Source organism: Anser cygnoides, chromosome 4 (genome assembly GCF_040182565.1).
Source record: "Anser cygnoides isolate HZ-2024a breed goose chromosome 4, Taihu_goose_T2T_genome, whole genome shotgun sequence".
In the NCBI taxonomy this organism is placed as follows: Eukaryota; Metazoa; Chordata; class Aves; order Anseriformes; family Anatidae; genus Anser; species Anser cygnoides.
This window is the reverse complement of record NC_089876.1, coordinates 25388330-25404914: the sequence shown is the minus strand read 5'-3', so window position 1 is coordinate 25404914 and position 16585 is coordinate 25388330. Positions and strand designations below refer to the sequence as shown.

At 38.6% G+C, this 16585-nt stretch overlaps 2 protein-coding genes across 7 annotated transcripts in view; one reads left to right on the top strand and one right to left on the bottom strand.

Annotated features, from left to right (window-relative positions):
• LOC106048052 (phospholipid-transporting ATPase IA) overlaps positions 1-9831 on the top strand; it is a 102392-nt gene extending 92561 nt beyond the window's left edge. For all 6 annotated transcript variants that reach the window (XM_066995810.1, XM_066995807.1, XM_066995811.1 and 3 more), the window contains 2 exons: positions 4490-4581; positions 5228-9831. In XM_066995810.1, coding sequence (XP_066851911.1) covers positions 4490-4581; positions 5228-5325 — 190 coding nt within the window. In that variant the 3' untranslated portion in view covers positions 5326-9831. The remainder of the gene's footprint in view (positions 1-4489; positions 4582-5227) is intronic.
• A 2741-nt stretch (positions 9832-12572) lies between these two features.
• On the bottom strand, positions 12573-16093 carry SHISA3 (shisa family member 3). Its single transcript, XM_066995815.1, has 2 exons — positions 15782-16093; positions 12573-15185 (listed from the first exon to the last, which is right to left on the bottom strand). The coding sequence occupies exons 1-2, from the start codon at positions 16080-16082 to the stop codon at positions 14734-14736; spliced, it is 753 nt and encodes a 250-aa protein (XP_066851916.1). The 5' UTR covers positions 16083-16093; the 3' UTR covers positions 12573-14733.
• Positions 16094-16585: the final 492 nt, after the last annotated feature.

Here is a 16585-nt window from a genome sequence, read left to right as displayed (position 1 = left end):
TTCACCCTGTCCATTACCATCTTAAAAATACTACAACACAAAATAAGAGAGTCAACTTCCACAAATAACAGGTCAGGATTCTATCATTGGCTAGATACTATAATTAAATGGCATTTGAATATTAGTGTTAATTTTCATGTTATTAGTGAAATATATTAGTGTTAATTTTAATTGCTTTTTTTTCAGCTAGAATATATTTGTTTCAGATTTTTTAGAGCTGTGTTGACCTGATATGGCATGCATTTAAATACGTGGAGCCATGGGGATTGGACTCAATGATTCTTGTGGGTCCCTTCCACCTCAGGATATTCTATGATTGTGTGATTCTGTAACTAAGATGGTAAAGCGTCAACCTTTTGATGTTTTCCTACCAGTCTTAGGATGGGAGTTTTCTATTTAAATTCCAAATATGCACTTTCCTCTGTTTTCTTAGAACTAGAATAAAGTTGTCATTTAGATTGAAATAATTTAAAGTATTGTTCTTTAAGGATCCTGATTGTATTTTAGCATATCTTTTAGAAGTAGGACAGGCTGATACAGTCTTAAGATCTGTCATCCTTCATATCTTACCAGTGCTGATTTGAAAAGGTATTTTAACTGTTACCATTGAAAACTCAGGAAGAGCATCCCTGTTGTATCCTGTTTGGTAAAGAACATGTAATCAGAATTTTTCCCAATAAATAGCCACAAATAATTTATTCTATCCTTATGTAGGCAACACATTGAAACTGTTTTTTTGGCATATATTTATCCATTAAGTAAGAACATATCTTGAGCAAGAAGGTGTAGGTTTTACATGATGTTGTAGTTTAGCCTGGCAGGCAGCTAAGTACTACGCATTTACTCACTCCCCTGCCAGAGGGATGCGGGAGAAAATTAGAAAAAGGTAAAACTCGTGTGTTAAGATAAAGGCAGTTTAACAGGACAGCAAAGGAAGGAAAACTAATAATAATAAAATGCTGATAAAAGAGTATACAAAACAAGTGATGCACAATGCAATTTCTTACCACCTGATGACTGATGACCAGCCAGTTCCAGAGTAGCAACACCCCACCCCTGGCCAGCCCCCACCAGCTTTATTGTCCAGCATCACTCCATGTGGCATGGGACATCCCTTTGGCCGGTCTGGGTCAGCTCTCCTGGTTCTGTCCCCTCCCAGCTCCTTGTGCACCCCGGATTCCTAGCTGGCAAGGCAGCACAAGAAGCTGAAAAGCCCTTGGCTCTGTATAAACACTGCTCTGCAACAACTAAGCATCAGTGTGTTATCAATATTATTCTCATCCTAAATCCAAAACACAGCAATGTACCAGCTAGCAGGAAGAAAATTAACACTATCACAGCCAAAGCCAGGACACTAACTTTTCTAATAGAAAGTAAACTTTTATGTTGGAATAATATTTCCTTGAACTTAAAGAACAGACCAGCTTCAGTGAAGTAGCAAATTTATGTCACAAAAAGTATGATTTTTATAATTAAAGACATGGTAACAGATGTGACAAAGCTGTTGACACTTAAAATTTAAATGACTAAAATAAGAGCATATTCTTTGTGTACAAACCATGGTTCAAAAAAAAAAAAAAAGCTTTTCTGATACCTAGTATATAATGTTTAAGTAAAACCAACAATATTAATACTCATAAAATATTTTTATATTTTATAGACTAAAAGTAACATAATAGACTAAAATTAACAGACAAATAACAGCCCTAACTTGTGTCTTTAGAGATATTTACCACAAATGCTGCTTCATACAGTAATTGTTTTTCATTCAAGCCACTTTGAAATTATTTTTTTTAAACCAGCCAAATGGTTGATCAGGAATATATGAAGTAGTTTTTTTTTTTTTTTCCTGTAAGTGTATATGACATGTTCAGATATAGTTAATATTCAGATTTTCCATATAGGTACAAATAATGAGCATTGTAATTTAGTTGCTGATTTATCATTGGTTAATTATGAAACCATGTTTTCTTGACTTCACATGGAGATTTTTAAAAGTTTAGGATGGCAGCAAGGCGATTCATAACAAAGGGCTTTCACTATTTCCTCAAGTATAGAAATAGAACAGAATTTAATACCTGAGTAGCTGGAAGCACTTTTGTTTTCCAAAATGTATTTCCTACTTCACTTGTATTTTCTGTACCAGCAATCAGATCTATGCAGTGGAAACTTCATTATACATAAACTAACAAATGTGCATACTTTATTTTCATGTAAAACTTAAGGCAGTATTTTCAGTGCTTAGCATTTAGGCAATCTGAATATTTTATTCTGAAATAAGGGTATGTGATGATGATACCAAAATGCTGCAATAGGTCTACTGTGCTTTTGTGCCTACAAAAATAGCTTCGTATTAGAAAATAACATTTGTCAAAACAAAAAAAATGCTGTCTTCAGTTAATTTTAGGAAAGGTTTCTCAGATGTGTTGCAAAGGAAATACAGTTGATATCTATATCAAATTTTTCATATGGTCTTTCACCTCTTTGCCCTCCCATTTACGAAAAGGTATTTATTTATTCACCCTATGTGTCTTCGTGGTTTAAACCTCTGTCCTTAAGTCGTTTTTAGTAATCTAGTTTAACAGTTGTAGCTCTGAACTAAAAGTCTACATTGCCTAGTGGAGCAGTGAAGAGGAAAAAGTTTAAAAAAAAAAATACATATAGCATATGAAAACATGGAGAGTAAGATGTATCTCAATACTCCAACTTCTCCGTTCTTGGGATTTTGGCTCAGCAGATGCCGACTGCTTTCCTGCAATTGGTACCTAATTCATTTTTACACGGAAGTTCCATTCTATTCAAAACATGGCCAACAAAGCAGTTTACTACACCCATCCTCTTACCCTGTAGATTTTACGGTTAGCCTTCCTCTGTGCATGTGGGGATTTAAGTTTATTTCCCTCTTCCAACATAGAAGAGCCAGGCTCTGACCTCCTGGCATGTTCTTTAAGCATCAGATTGGATGGAAACAGAAAGGGGAAACAGACCACCAGTCTCTCCAGTTTAAGCCAATGGTTCAATTTTATCTAGAAAAATTAAGTGCTCATTGAAGGAAGAACAAGCATTTCTAATATAATGCTTGTATAGAATGCTACTCTAGTAAGGGAAGGAATCAAGTTCCATTCCTACCACTTAGTCTGGTAGGTAGTTAGGGAAGGTAGTCTATTTAGCTAATTGGCGGTAATATTAAGGAGTAATTTGACTGGTCAGAACTCACTGAAGGTAGGCATGTGAAATCCATTATACGTGCCACGTCCTTACACAGAGACAACTTCGATAATCTGGCAGAACTAACAAAATCAAATCACTATATACGCAGAATGAATATTACATAGATTTAAGTAAAATAAATCATTTTTAGACCAGTTTACATGAGGAGGGACTGGATTTTCCAGCACTGGAAATGGTTAAATGACAGGTTGGTATTTTTCTGAAACACAAGCTCTAATTCACATTGAATATCAAATTTAGAGCAAGAAATTAAAATGGTATTTATGGTTTTTTGTTTGTTTTTGTTTGTTTTTTTTTAATACAGTCCCTGTGCATCTTCCATATGTTACCAAAATCGTGAACTTTCTGAGCTACAGCTAGCCCATCTGTTACTTATTTAGTAATGTAGAATCCTATTTGAAAGAACTTTAAATGTAAGAGATGAACTGCAATGAAACCTGACACATTCACTACAGTTCACAGGATTCAGCTGTCCCTTGAGCCTCAGTTGGTCTAAAACCAACGTAATACTCTTTGTGTTTTCTATGTAGACTGAAATGGAAATCCTCTTGGATCATATTAGAGCATAATAAACACACAAAAAAGCAGTGTAGAGCCAGTACTGCTCTGGAAAGGAGATGGGCTGAAGTGACCCACTTCCAGTAGTAGTAGTAGCCCATTATTTGGGTATGACCTCCAGAAAAACAAACTCCAGAGTTTGACAGAGAACAGACCTTGTTAAATCACTTTTTATGGAAAATCTGAAATGTTTTGATATGAAATATGTTTCTGTACACAGAGCTGATAACACCTGTTCTGACTTTCCCTCCATCTTCCTTTCCTATCCCACTCTGGGGTAATGTTTCAGTAGAAGCTAAGAGCCCTTCTTTCTGTAAGAAATTTGGCCTGGCACTATTCAGCCCATGCTGCTTCTAGAAAGCCAGTGTCTTCCCTTTACACCACATGTTTCTAAAGGAGTCACGCTCAAATATATAAAATATTATTCACTTATTTGTATTGTCAGTGCATGACAGTACTTCAGACAGATGTTTTGCATTTACTGTAACAAGTAAAAACAATACAAAGGATCTGGACATCATAACCTGCCCTTGCACAAGCTTTTAATCATCTATTTAATAATTAATTCAGGCACAGGTAAAAATAATTTTTAAAAGATCACTTTTCTTTTAATAACTAATTCCTGTTTAACAGACTCAAAGGTAAAGGGTTAGTGTAAATAGTAAGTAATTTTTTTCACACTTATCTGCTTTCTTTCTAGCTTAACTGAAAGAGCCCAACTACTGAAGAATGTTTTTAAGAAGAACCATGTGAACTTGTATCGCTCTGATTCACTGCAGCAAAATTTGCTTCGTAAGTGTTCACTTACAAAGAAAAAGTAGTATATGTTAATAGTATGGAAGTAAAACACTACCTTTCACTGCATTTGTGTATAGTAAAGATGCAGTATCCTAATATTTGTCACGGTGGCTTTTAGTACATCTTTCTAGAATGCACCTTTCAAAATTTATCTATTTTGTATCACAGCTTTGGATAGGACTGTTTTTTATGATCTTAGCATTATCTTTAACAAATGAATTATTCAATAAATTTTGTTAAATTTTGTAGGTTTTTGCAGTTAATTTTTCAAACTTTAAGCATCTTTAAGTTGTTTTAATTCAGTCTGCCTTCAAAAAAAGGAAGACGTGTTTGGAGTGTAAGTATTAGATACTGTGTTTGTGAAAACTGACATTGTGTGTGACCATGTTCATATTTGAATGTAAACCCAGTTAGACTATATTCTTTGACCGTGGTTAGGATTCTATCAATTCCTACGACACTTTGCTATTTTACAATTGCAAAATTATGTAAGAAAGAGTGTAGGTTTTCTACCTACTAACAATTGAAAAGAGACTCATCTATATTGACCTTTGTTAAGTTCCTGTCGTTAAAGCTTTAAAATATTGAGGATTATGTGAAATCCAATTAAAACTTTTTCTATTTTGGTTTGTATCTGCAGATGGCTACGCTTTCTCTCAAGATGAAAATGGAATAGTTTCCCAGTCCGAAGTAATAAGAGCATACGATACCACAAAACAAAGGCCTGAGGAATGGTGAAGGAACACAGCTCAAGATTTAGGCCTCATAAGTTACTTCTGTGAGACAGACTACTAGATCTTTGCTGGGAGCTACAACCATGGCCCAGTTATCAGAGATTTTAAGATCTATGATGATCTTATTCCATAAAGTTTGGATTTGTGTATTCAGTAGACATAAGCACTGTGCAACTATACTGTAACACACCATCTCTAAATTTTTTAACAAGTATTTGCTTAGCCTTTGTAAGCAGATTGGAATTTACCTTGTATCTTGCCAGCTTGCTTATTTTACAATGAAGTTGAATCAATACTGGTCATATACTTGGAAGGTAATGGTCAGATTGCTAAATATGCTTTACATTGACAGACCATTATCATCTGTGGAGGTTTTTAAGTGGTAATATATTTAACTACAGTTGATAACAAGCCTTTGATTTCAACAAGTGCTGAAAAAATAGTATCTTAATGGTGTTCACTCACCTTCTTTACGAAAGATTTTGAGTCAAGATGTTTATAGATATTTGTGTCAAACTAGCATACAAACGTTTGCCAAAGAAGTTCCATAAATGTTTTCTGTTGTCAGAAATAATTTGAAAGGAAACGAACTCTGGTCCTGATTTCAGAACTGCATGCTTGAGTCTCGGCACTCAAGAAGAAAGATTTACTGTGCAGTGAGTCTAATTTGTGTGGCCTTGATGGCATTTGCTTTCAAAACTGCAAGTATTGCACCCTTGGCCTTATAGAATCTTTTCCCTTATTTTCATTTAATAGTGCATATGTTGAAAATGGATACCACCTTGTAAAATTGAGTGCACGTTATTTTTGTTCAAATTTTAAAGAATTGCTCTGCCTTACTTCCCTTCGTCAAACTTGAATTATTTTTGCAATGCTTAGATTTGGTAATTGTATCTGCTTATACTGTAAGTTCAAAAGAAAGTTTGTTTTAATTTACTTTTTAAACTTAATTACATTTTCAACATTTTTATACTAAAGTAATGCATACATTGAAACACAGAGCAAACCATGCCCTTCAGTAGTGTGATATGTACTGTTTTATTTGCACTGAAGTCACTTCCTATAAAGACGTGAAATACATTGCAGCAGCCTCTTTAGAACTTAATGGTCAAGCAGAATACCTATACACTCGCCTTTAATTAAAAAGAGAAGGATAGTGACTGCAGAAAAAGATACTTATGTTTTTTATTTAAAAAGGGGGGGGGGGTAAATTAAAAGTCTCTTACTGGGAAAATTGTGATGATAATGTTTTTAAGTAGTAAAAGTTGGTATTTCTCAGCTTACCACCCAATGGCCATCAGGTTTCAAATAAGGGAAAGGTACTTTTTAATTTCAGAAATTAGTTAAATCTTGTAGCTTTTTAGTCCATGTTTAATTCTGATTTTAAAAGCCACCGTAATTGCATCTAGACTACATTATTCTGTAGTAACAGATGTTTTTATTTTTAATTAAATTTCAGTGTATTATGTAGAAATTACAGTTTTTTCCTTGAATGGAGATCAGCTAGATGGAAAAGCAGAACAATGACACAATGACATCCTTAGTGATCTGCTAGATTAAGATTTTCCTCTTTGCTCTCCAACTCATCCAGTTTCAACTTAAAAGTAACGGGTCCTACATTCACATCTTTTCTGAACCTTTCTTGATCAGTCTTACTAATTTTTATAAAACCATTTACTAAAGGTGATTTTAGCTCTTTGCCTTTCATCTAACTAAACACTTGACATGTAATGTTATTACACCGTCCAACTTTCTTGTGCTCCATTCTAGGAGAAGCTTACAAATATACATGAAAACCCCAACAAAAGACACTATATGAAAGTACATATTTAGGAAGGCATATCAATGGGAAGGCAGTCTGCATTTCATATGCATGTTATGCAATGTCTTCCTCTCGCTTTCCCGGAGTGATCTCTAAACAGAAGTGAAAACAGATGACATAGGGACAAAGGGAACGTATCCCACTAGAAACAGTACTGCCAGTCAGTCATGCAGACAAGAACTGCCTTCAGAAAAGCCATTTCAGGCATAGATAAATAGATGGATCAATATGGGAGGGGCAAATCACTTGACCTAAGGCAAGAAAAAATTTGGGGGCATGGCCCTTTCCTAAAATGGGGTTCCCTATTTTCTGTCATCGAAGGGACAATGACCAACTTCAAAACATTTCTGAAATTAACCATGACACTGTTGTTCTTTTGTAATCTTTCAGTGTACTTAACTCATAAAATGGTCCAATCCACACATACTGACTAATTTTTATATTATTTTTCTGTTCTAAATGGTTTATTTACTGATTTTGCAGAAATTACATGAGGACTAGAAATCCATTGCGATGTATTGTGACAAAATTACAGGAATGCACGTTATTTAAAAAAAAAAAAAAAAAGCATCTCCCAGTTGTAAAAGTTTGTTGAAAATGACACTATATATATTAAAAAGGAAAACAGTTCTAATTTAGATGGTGATTATTTTTTTTAAGGTAGCGTAAACTTATCACAATGTTTCATCCTTATGTCTTTATAGAATTGAAAGTAGTATTTCACAAAGTACAGTTTTCATTTTTATTTTTTGGTTTTTTTCCCCTTGTCTCTATACTTTTTCCACAAGCCATATGTTATTTATTGTCTGGTGATTAGTGATAGGAAGATACTGCTTCATGGAAATAGTAAAAAGACAATGTGGCAATTCTAACCATATTTTTTGATTTTTGTAAACAACTTTTTTTTCATTTCTGTAAGCAACTTAATTTTAAAACATAAGATCATCCTAGCTATGTGTGCACATTTTTTAAATCAGGTCAGGTATACAATATGCACTTTATTTTCTTGTTAAGTACACAGTAATATAATCTATTATGATCTGGTTCATACATCATATCTTTGTTAAAGTAAGGGGATTGTGCAGATGTTTATTGAAAGAAAAAACAGTTTAGGCAAAAATACTTATAAGAATGCATTTGTTCTTATTGGTTAAAAATTCAAATTTGTATTGAATACAGAATTCACGTGGAATTTTCCATCTGTTTTATGTGCACTGTGTAATTACAAGTTAGTATTAAAAATTAAACATCAAAAAGTTGAAGCAGTGCCACTTAGAAATCAGATATCATATAAATACTGTTGCTTAATTATTTTTAAATATATATATATATATGTATGAGTGATTCAAAAGAGTAACAGGAAACAATTTTAACAAACCTATTGATAATTTGTATTTGGAAAATTTTCTTGCCAATTCCTAATTTTACACTTATTTTTGCAAGGCAGTTTCAACAGATTTATACTTGAACATCATTCTATTTGTATAAAATAAATAAAGTATTTTGAAACACTGAGAGTTAGCTGAAGATTCCTATATGTCAACATACATCCATAAAATTCCCTATGTTACAAGGATGTGTTTAAAGTGTCTTAGGACATTTTCATTATTTTGAAATCCATCTGGAATGATTAGTAATTTGGAGTATGTGTTAAATTTAAGGAGAGATGTTGTTTCCCTTTTTTCTTCCATGTTGCGTAAAAGCACTTGTAGTTCTGATGAATTTATCATTCTGTCTGCATGAGGTGATATTTTTCAGTGTTCGGAGGCAATGCATGGTTGTTGCTCTTCCTGTTTTTTAATGCCTTTGTTAAAAGTCTTCTCATAATATAGCCAGAAGCTAGCGCTCTGTAAGCAAATGAGTTTGTCAATTCAACTTTCTTGGTACTGGATGTTTTCATTGGTAGCAAAACTCAACAAATGAGTTTCTCCTTCCCCCCTCTGCCCTCGCTCCCCCAGTCTGTTCGCTGTTAACCAATAGATCTTCATTAAACAAAGGAATATTTTAGCATTCCAAACCTGGTTCCTGCTTATGCAAACCGTTACTCACATAGGCTTCAATTGGACTGTTTGTAAGTATAAGGACTGCTCAGCTGAGTAAGGATGTGCAAAGCCGGGCACTTTGGAGGGCTGGGACTTTTGGAAGGTTGCTTAAATAAAAGCATTTCCGTATATTGAGTGATTTGTAACTGCAAAGCTGCAACCAGAATCATTTTTTTAAACCATATTTTATGGTGTTTCTTTATTGTAGAATAGAAGCCATAAATGCACTAACATTGTTTTTTCTACTTCAACTTAATTTTTCATCAAGATTTTCAGTGTTTGATATGTATGAACCGCTGCAGAAAGCAGTCACTATGTACAAGCAAAATTTGCATTCAAGGTAAAGTGAGGTTTTACAGCCCCACTAAGCCATTACTGCTGAAACTGTTGTGGAAATTATGAAGCTGCATGAATGAAGACTTTTTGAGTCGGTGTTTATGGTAGTTTCTCAGGTTTAGTTTTAACTGGATGTTAAATGCACTGTGTTTTATAAGTAGTTATTCTCTTTTAGTAACACATTCAGTTCTATGCAGTGTTACATGTCACTTGGCATTTGGTGAATGTGCATGTTTTGAACTGCAAATTTTAAATGTTTTGTCTTTTAATTGTTAAAAAAAAATGAATAAACTTTGCCATTAAACGAAAACTCACAGCTGAAGTGATTGGTTGCAAATGCTAGGGATTGCTTTCAAAGAAGAAAATGCGTATGCCATCATTCTTGTCTTTAATTTTTCTAAAATGGGGCGTTTCAGAAATAGCGTTACATGAGTATCAGAAACTACTTATGTTACTTTGGTAAACCAGAAAGAAAAGTAGAAAAGTGTGTTGTGTTGTTTTTTTTAATAGTTATTTTCAAATGTCTTGTTCAGTTCTCATGTGAAGTCCAGAGAGACATTAAAGCAAACAAGCGAAAAAGGAGTATGGGAGCCTGCAATTTAGTGATTTGCAGCAGAGCCCTAAGATACTTCTGGTGGTGATGCTGTATTTTGAAAGAGAAGTATGCAGTACAAAAGTGGTAGAATAGGAATAAGGGAACGTCATCCCATTTTTCAGATGACAGTGATGGACACTGTATCCCATGGCCACTATAGCAGCAGATACTTCTTTTGCCTAACAGTGCTTACCCACAGAATAAAAATCAATACAGCCAAACCTAATTTGGGTTTTGGTTGCAGATAAGATGACTGATTCTTTTTATATACTTGGCAATTAATTTCTTGTAGATTTTGTGTTCTGTGCAGTTAGGCTCAATAATGGATGCATCATTTAAGCTGTTTCACGATGCCAGTCTTAAGTGGTGGAGCTGGCTTAAGGAGATTCCACCTCACAGTATGTCAACTTCTCTGCTATGCTGACAGTCATAAAGCCATTAAAATTATTCAGGTTATAATCCTTATTATGATTCAGGTTCCCTTTCAAGTCCCTACCCTCTTTTCTTATGGAAAATGTTAGTTGTAAGCAAAATCATTTCACCAACCTGACTTACGCTACAGCCCACCGAAATTCACAAGTCAGATGGAGAGAATGAAAAGAAGAGAAAAGCATTTCTTTCTACCTCCGTGAGTGAAGACAGCGTGTCACAGAATTACCGCCTCAATGTAATTGCGAATCAAAAACTTTGTATAAACGTTGTGGAGCAGCAGCCCCCTCAAAAGCAGGTCTGTGACGCTCTGTTTAGCCTGCACAACACATCACAATACACGGAAAAACGGTGCCAAGGATTGATTGCATATCTTTACCGTCAAGCTTTAATAGCAGCAATGAAATCATTTTAAAATTGTCATTATCATATTGTTACATTCCTGGAGGACTAGTGTTACAAACGGTCCGTTAGTTTACGTAGCCATTTTTGCTATACTGCTTACCTAGCTTCAAATAAAATCCTTCAGAAATTCCTGCCAGGACATGTAATGTTTTCCTTGGCATCGAAGGAGTTTGATACATTTTGGAGATATGTGGTTAAGAAACCCTTAGTATAGGAAAACCAAATGAAGGGCTGATCTAATTCATGTCACTATTCATTATTCTTTGCCCATAGAAGGTGTGGGTTTTATACGTGCAATTACCAGCTAATCAAAGCATTTTGTGCATAATGTGTGTGAATGACAATAATCAGTTTTCTGAGTGTGATTCTTCTTTCATTTTGATGTATCTTAGATTGGTGTCACTCTAGTAAAGTGCGTATGAAATAGCTCCTCAATTACAAATGAAATAATTAAGCCTGCTCTGCTTAAAAACAACAACAAAAAAAGGCATAGCAGTTCAGCGAGTACTATATAAAGTGTTTTTTTCAGTTCAAGCGTACATCTAGCCCTTCAAACTGTTTCATTAGTCATTAAAATTGTGTATCGGAATGTCATTTGTGTTCTGTCTGCAAGTTTTTTAAATTTTTTTTTTCCTGTAAATCATAAGAGCATCCATGCCATAAGGTCCTTTTTATTAGGAAGGAAGTTCAGTCTTTAAGCTGGAACCTAAATCCGTGTTGGAAACGAGCATGGGCAATGACCATTTCAGTCCTTGGGTCTGTATTCTTGCCAATTCCTTTCCTGTCCCTTCAGCTATATAAGTCACTGTCACTAGCTCCATTAATAGTAATTTACAATTCTTCATGGCCAATCTATTCGCACAGTGCAATCCCCACCTCACCTGGCACACAGGTGATCCGGTACAGCTATTTTAACTTCAGCTGATCGTTCCCAGTCTCAGCCCCGTCTGCAAGATTTGTTGCACTCTGGCCACCAATCTGTAAAGTGCTTAGCACTCCATAAACTTTTAAGTCTGATTCAGTGGAATTATTCCTGTGTGTCAAGTTTTTCAAGCATTTTTATGAGGTCAAAGACATTATGCGGCATGAGAGGAGGAAGGGAGGTAAGTAGCTCAGACAGGTCTTCCCTGCTAGGTTGAATTCCACAACACACGGCAAACTTTACAGCCTTTACTTGGGCTGAATAAGCCCTAAAAACTGTAAGACTGTATTCAAGTGCAGCAAAAATCATTCCCTGTGTTAATACATTAAGAAATTTGACTTTAGAGCCTGCTGCAACTATTAGGAAGCCTCACATCTTTAGTGTACACTAACAAATTGTAGTAGTCAATGACTGTCAAACTCATGATTTTTCAGTGTATAGCGGATCTTTGAGGAAAACACTGAATTTCAGCTATCCATCACCCGTGTCAGTGGTACTGGTGACTAATTAATGCTTGAAGGTAAATAAAATTGTTCCTTCCCAGCCAAAAAGATCAAGTTTATGCTTCCAGCTGTAGTATCTGTTTTGCCTTGATTTACTAGATGAAAAAATTTTCTACCAAGGACTTATTATATATTTGTAAACCATACTTTAATCAACATAGTTTAACATCTATTTCTGCTGTATATGCGAATGACCAGTGTATCACGCAGGATGCTTCCAAACAGCAGAGATGAATTCTGGGAAAAGTTTTCCAGAAAGGTATTTCCTGAACAGACCCACAGTACCTCAAATGCACAGTGGAGCCAGGACATATCCCTACAGAACAACAAAAAAGGTGGGCAAAACTTTACCTGCTCCCTTTCTTGAAGATTGCTTCTAAAAAGAATGGCAAGCACTTTTCAAGTAGTTTGTCAAGTATCTGACATCTATTTATAGATTATTATGTTGTTGTTGTTATATGTCATAAAACATATACACTATTGTGTATCGCTATTTTAGTTTACAATTAGTAGTTACAACATGCAAGTCAAAACCTATTACTTAAAGCATCGTTATATGGAAATTAAGTTGTCTTTTCCTTAGCAACTGCATCTCCAGCAATAATGTCTATTGGATTGTATCATTAATTATGCAATAAAAATCACAATAATAGTTTTTCAAAATATTTTTCCATAAATGCTAAAATACAGATCGCTAGATATTTGCTAAAAAAATATAGATATATATATTATTCAACTCTTAAGAACCGATTACGTTTTTCTAAAATACCAAGTGCAATATGTCATAATTCAGACTAGAAGTGCTATAATTTTAATATGCGTTGATACGCTAATACTTGTAAAATAGGCCAGCTATTACATACTTCAACAAATCCTATACCCTGGGAGTTTTGGGCTCACAAAATAGGAAAATTCATCCTCTGATATCGCGGAGTCTGCCACACAGAATGAGGCTGGATTTGTTCACAAAAATAAAGTCTAAAGGGAAGCCCTTTAATGACTGCACATTTTTCTTGTGTATTTTCCATTTGCTTGCTGCATGTGTTTGTTTTAGACGCCTTTTTTCTTCTTCCATTTGGTTTGCTGGCTTACTTGGATGAAGGAATGTAGAAGGGCAAACAAAATTTGTTCCCAAGGCAGAATGTTTTAGATTAAAATACCCAACTAATCAATGTGGTTTTAACCACATTAAGTTTCAAGTTACATATAAAAAGATATTAATTTATTAGCTAGCTATATAGAGAAATTTACATTATATTAAATCCACACAGCAGGTGCACAGTTAAAGATGTAAATCATTTACAAAAGCAAAATTTGCTGCTTTTAACAGGAAGCAATGCAGTATAGTTACACCAACAAAGTGAAAATTTTCTCACTGAACAGTATCTCCACAAAGACATACAGGTGACGCTCGATTCCAACCACAGTTTATTGATACATTTTTTTGAGGTGACTACTAAATAATTAGTGTTGTCAATGTTGTAAATACATTTTAAATTACAAGCTTGTCTTTACATTTTATACATGGCTAATTTTACAAATAGAACTTTAAGATCAGTTTGTCCAGCTTAGACGTGTTGCTGAGCAAAAGGCCAACAATAAATACTTTCTTCTGAAGAAGGCTTCAGTACGATGCCATTTTTAGAATTTTATGCTGAGAAGTTATTAGCGATATTACTGAATACATTCTGCTTTTCTCATACATAATTATTCAGCTGCTTGGGATTCGCATGTTTTCAACTAGCCTAATTCATACTATTTTTATCTTAGTTAAAGTTAACTAATACAAATATGCAGTGTAAGTTCAGGTATATTATCTGTATTTAAAAAATCCCAAGCATTTCCATATCTATAGTAAAATACCTCCTCTTACTTTCATTGCTCGTGGAAGTGGAAGCAGTCAGCTGTTTTAGGATCCACAGACTCTTCGGTTTAGTATGTTACTTCTCTGTTACTTCTCGGTCTGACTGCTGCTTTATAGCACTATTCTGATTATTGGCTCCGTGGAATACAGTCAGTTTGTTAACTAAGTTAATATCATTTAGGGTTAAAGCATCATTTATAGCTCCTTGAAATGAGTAACTTTATCCCTTTTTTTTTTTCCATTTGTCTCTGAATATGTTTTGCACGCATTAGACTGAACTATCAGAGCAGTCGAACTGAGACTGGAACATTTTATAATTCGTTTGTAACTGTGATCCAAGCTCGGGAAAGTACTGAAGGCTGGGTTTCTGAAATCTTGCACTTTTCAAGGGCAACTCACCCACGGGAACGGTTCTGACTTCTGGCATCACGTGCGACGCCCGCGGCAGCAGTCCTTGCGCTCCCTAGGGCTGCGTTACGCCGTGGCGACTCCTTTCAGCTCTGGCCGAAATCAGAGCAGCTCTTCCCAGCTAGGGCAGGCTCTGGCTGGAGCGGGTACCCAAAGTATGGCGGCGACACCAGAAATCCCGATGGCTGGTTCAGATGGGCGGCGTGGGCTGGCTGGAAGCAGCCAGATGTGTAGGGCGGCGGTGGCGAGGCCACGAGGCACCCCGGCTCTGCCCGGGCGAAGGAGAACCTGCGAACCGAACCGCTGGCCGAACTGGAACTGGTGGCCGTGCTCGACTGCCTCGACGGCGTCCTGAAGCTGGTCGAGGCCAGGATCATGGGAAGAGTCTCGGTCTGGTAGCTCCGGAGAGAGAAGCGTATCGGCTGCGAAGGCTGCTTAGGTCTTAAACAGGTGCAGCAATAAATCGCCACCAGAGAGCCCACGATAATGAAGGCGATAAATATTGATCCGACTATGAGGAACGGCACGTAGATGGGCTCTGGGAGAAGAAAGAAGAGGAAAAGCCGTGCGCGTTAGCCTGTGGAAATAACCATGCTCTTTAAGAGCTTATGGAGCCCCACGTCACTGGCTCAGTCCCACTAGACACCGAGCCTCGCAGTGCTCCTGACCGCTCTCATTAGATCTAAATTAAAGTTTATACCCCAGAGGCCACAAGTCAGAAGTTCTCTCAGTTGACGGCGTTACAGTTACCGACGGCAGACGCCGTTTGCCACACGTCTATTTAGGTTTCGCAGACTCCCACCCCTCTCCCACCCCCTCAGACCCCAAAATTGGGGCTGGCGGTGTAGCTGCCTGCAGTAGCCAGGCTCGGGTGCCCCAGGTGCCGTCACACGCCGTGAGGTGGCCGCAGGCGCAGCTCGGGACGCTGCTCGCCGTGCCCACGCCGGACCCGTCGAGGGACCCGAGCACGGCCTCGGGCACCCCGAGGGGGCCGCTCCCGGATCACCCCCCCGGCCCCGCCGCACCTGGAGCCTCCGGCCGGGCCAAACCGAGCCGGGCCGGGCCGGGCCGTGCCAGGTTGCCCCCGGGGGTCCGTCCCCCGCCCGCCCCGAGCCCCTCGGTGCGGGCACTCACGGGCGGTGACTCCCGGGTCCGGGGTCTGCCGGTCGTTGGTGCAGCCGCCCTGCTCCAGGCGGGCCTCGGCGGCGGCGCAGCAGTAGCGCAGCGCGCAGGAGCCGCAGCAGATGGTGGCGGCCGCCGTGTCGAAGCCCTCGGGGCACTGGAAACCCTCGTGGTAGCCGCCCTGCCCGTCCACCCAGCCGTGGCAGTACTCCCCGCCGCCGGGCTGCCCGCCGCCGCCGCCGCCCAGCAGCCCCAGCAGGAGGCAGCGCAGCGGCAGCAGCACCAGCAGCCGCCGCCGCCGCCGCCCCGCCATCGCCCCGCCGCCGCCGCCGCCGCCGCCGGGGCAGGCAGGGGGCGGCCCCGGGTGCGGAGCCGAGCCCCGGCCGGGAAGGGGGGCAGCCCCCCTCCGTGCCGACCCCGCCGCCGCCCCGCGGGCGGAGCCGCCCCCCGCGCTGCCCCAGCCCCGCACTCACCTGCCGCCCGCCGCCCGCAGCCCGGCTTTCCCCTCTGCTGCCCCAGTCCCGGCCGCTGCCGTCGGGCCCGGGCCGCTCCGTGCCCCCCGAGCGGGGCTGCGGGGCCGCGGGGCCGCGGGGCTGCGGGGCCGGGCGGCGGCGGCGAGCCCCGACGGGGCGGCCGCGGGGGCTTGCCCCACGCTGCTCCCCCCGCAGCGCCCAAACGCGGGGCCGGCCGGGCCAGGAGCGTGTTAAACATCATCGCCCGTTTGTTTAGAAAAAAAAAAAAAATCACAAGCAAAACACAATATTTATTGCTAGGAGTCTGCTTTTTAACTCGTTTCCTCGATGCTTTTTCTGTGCA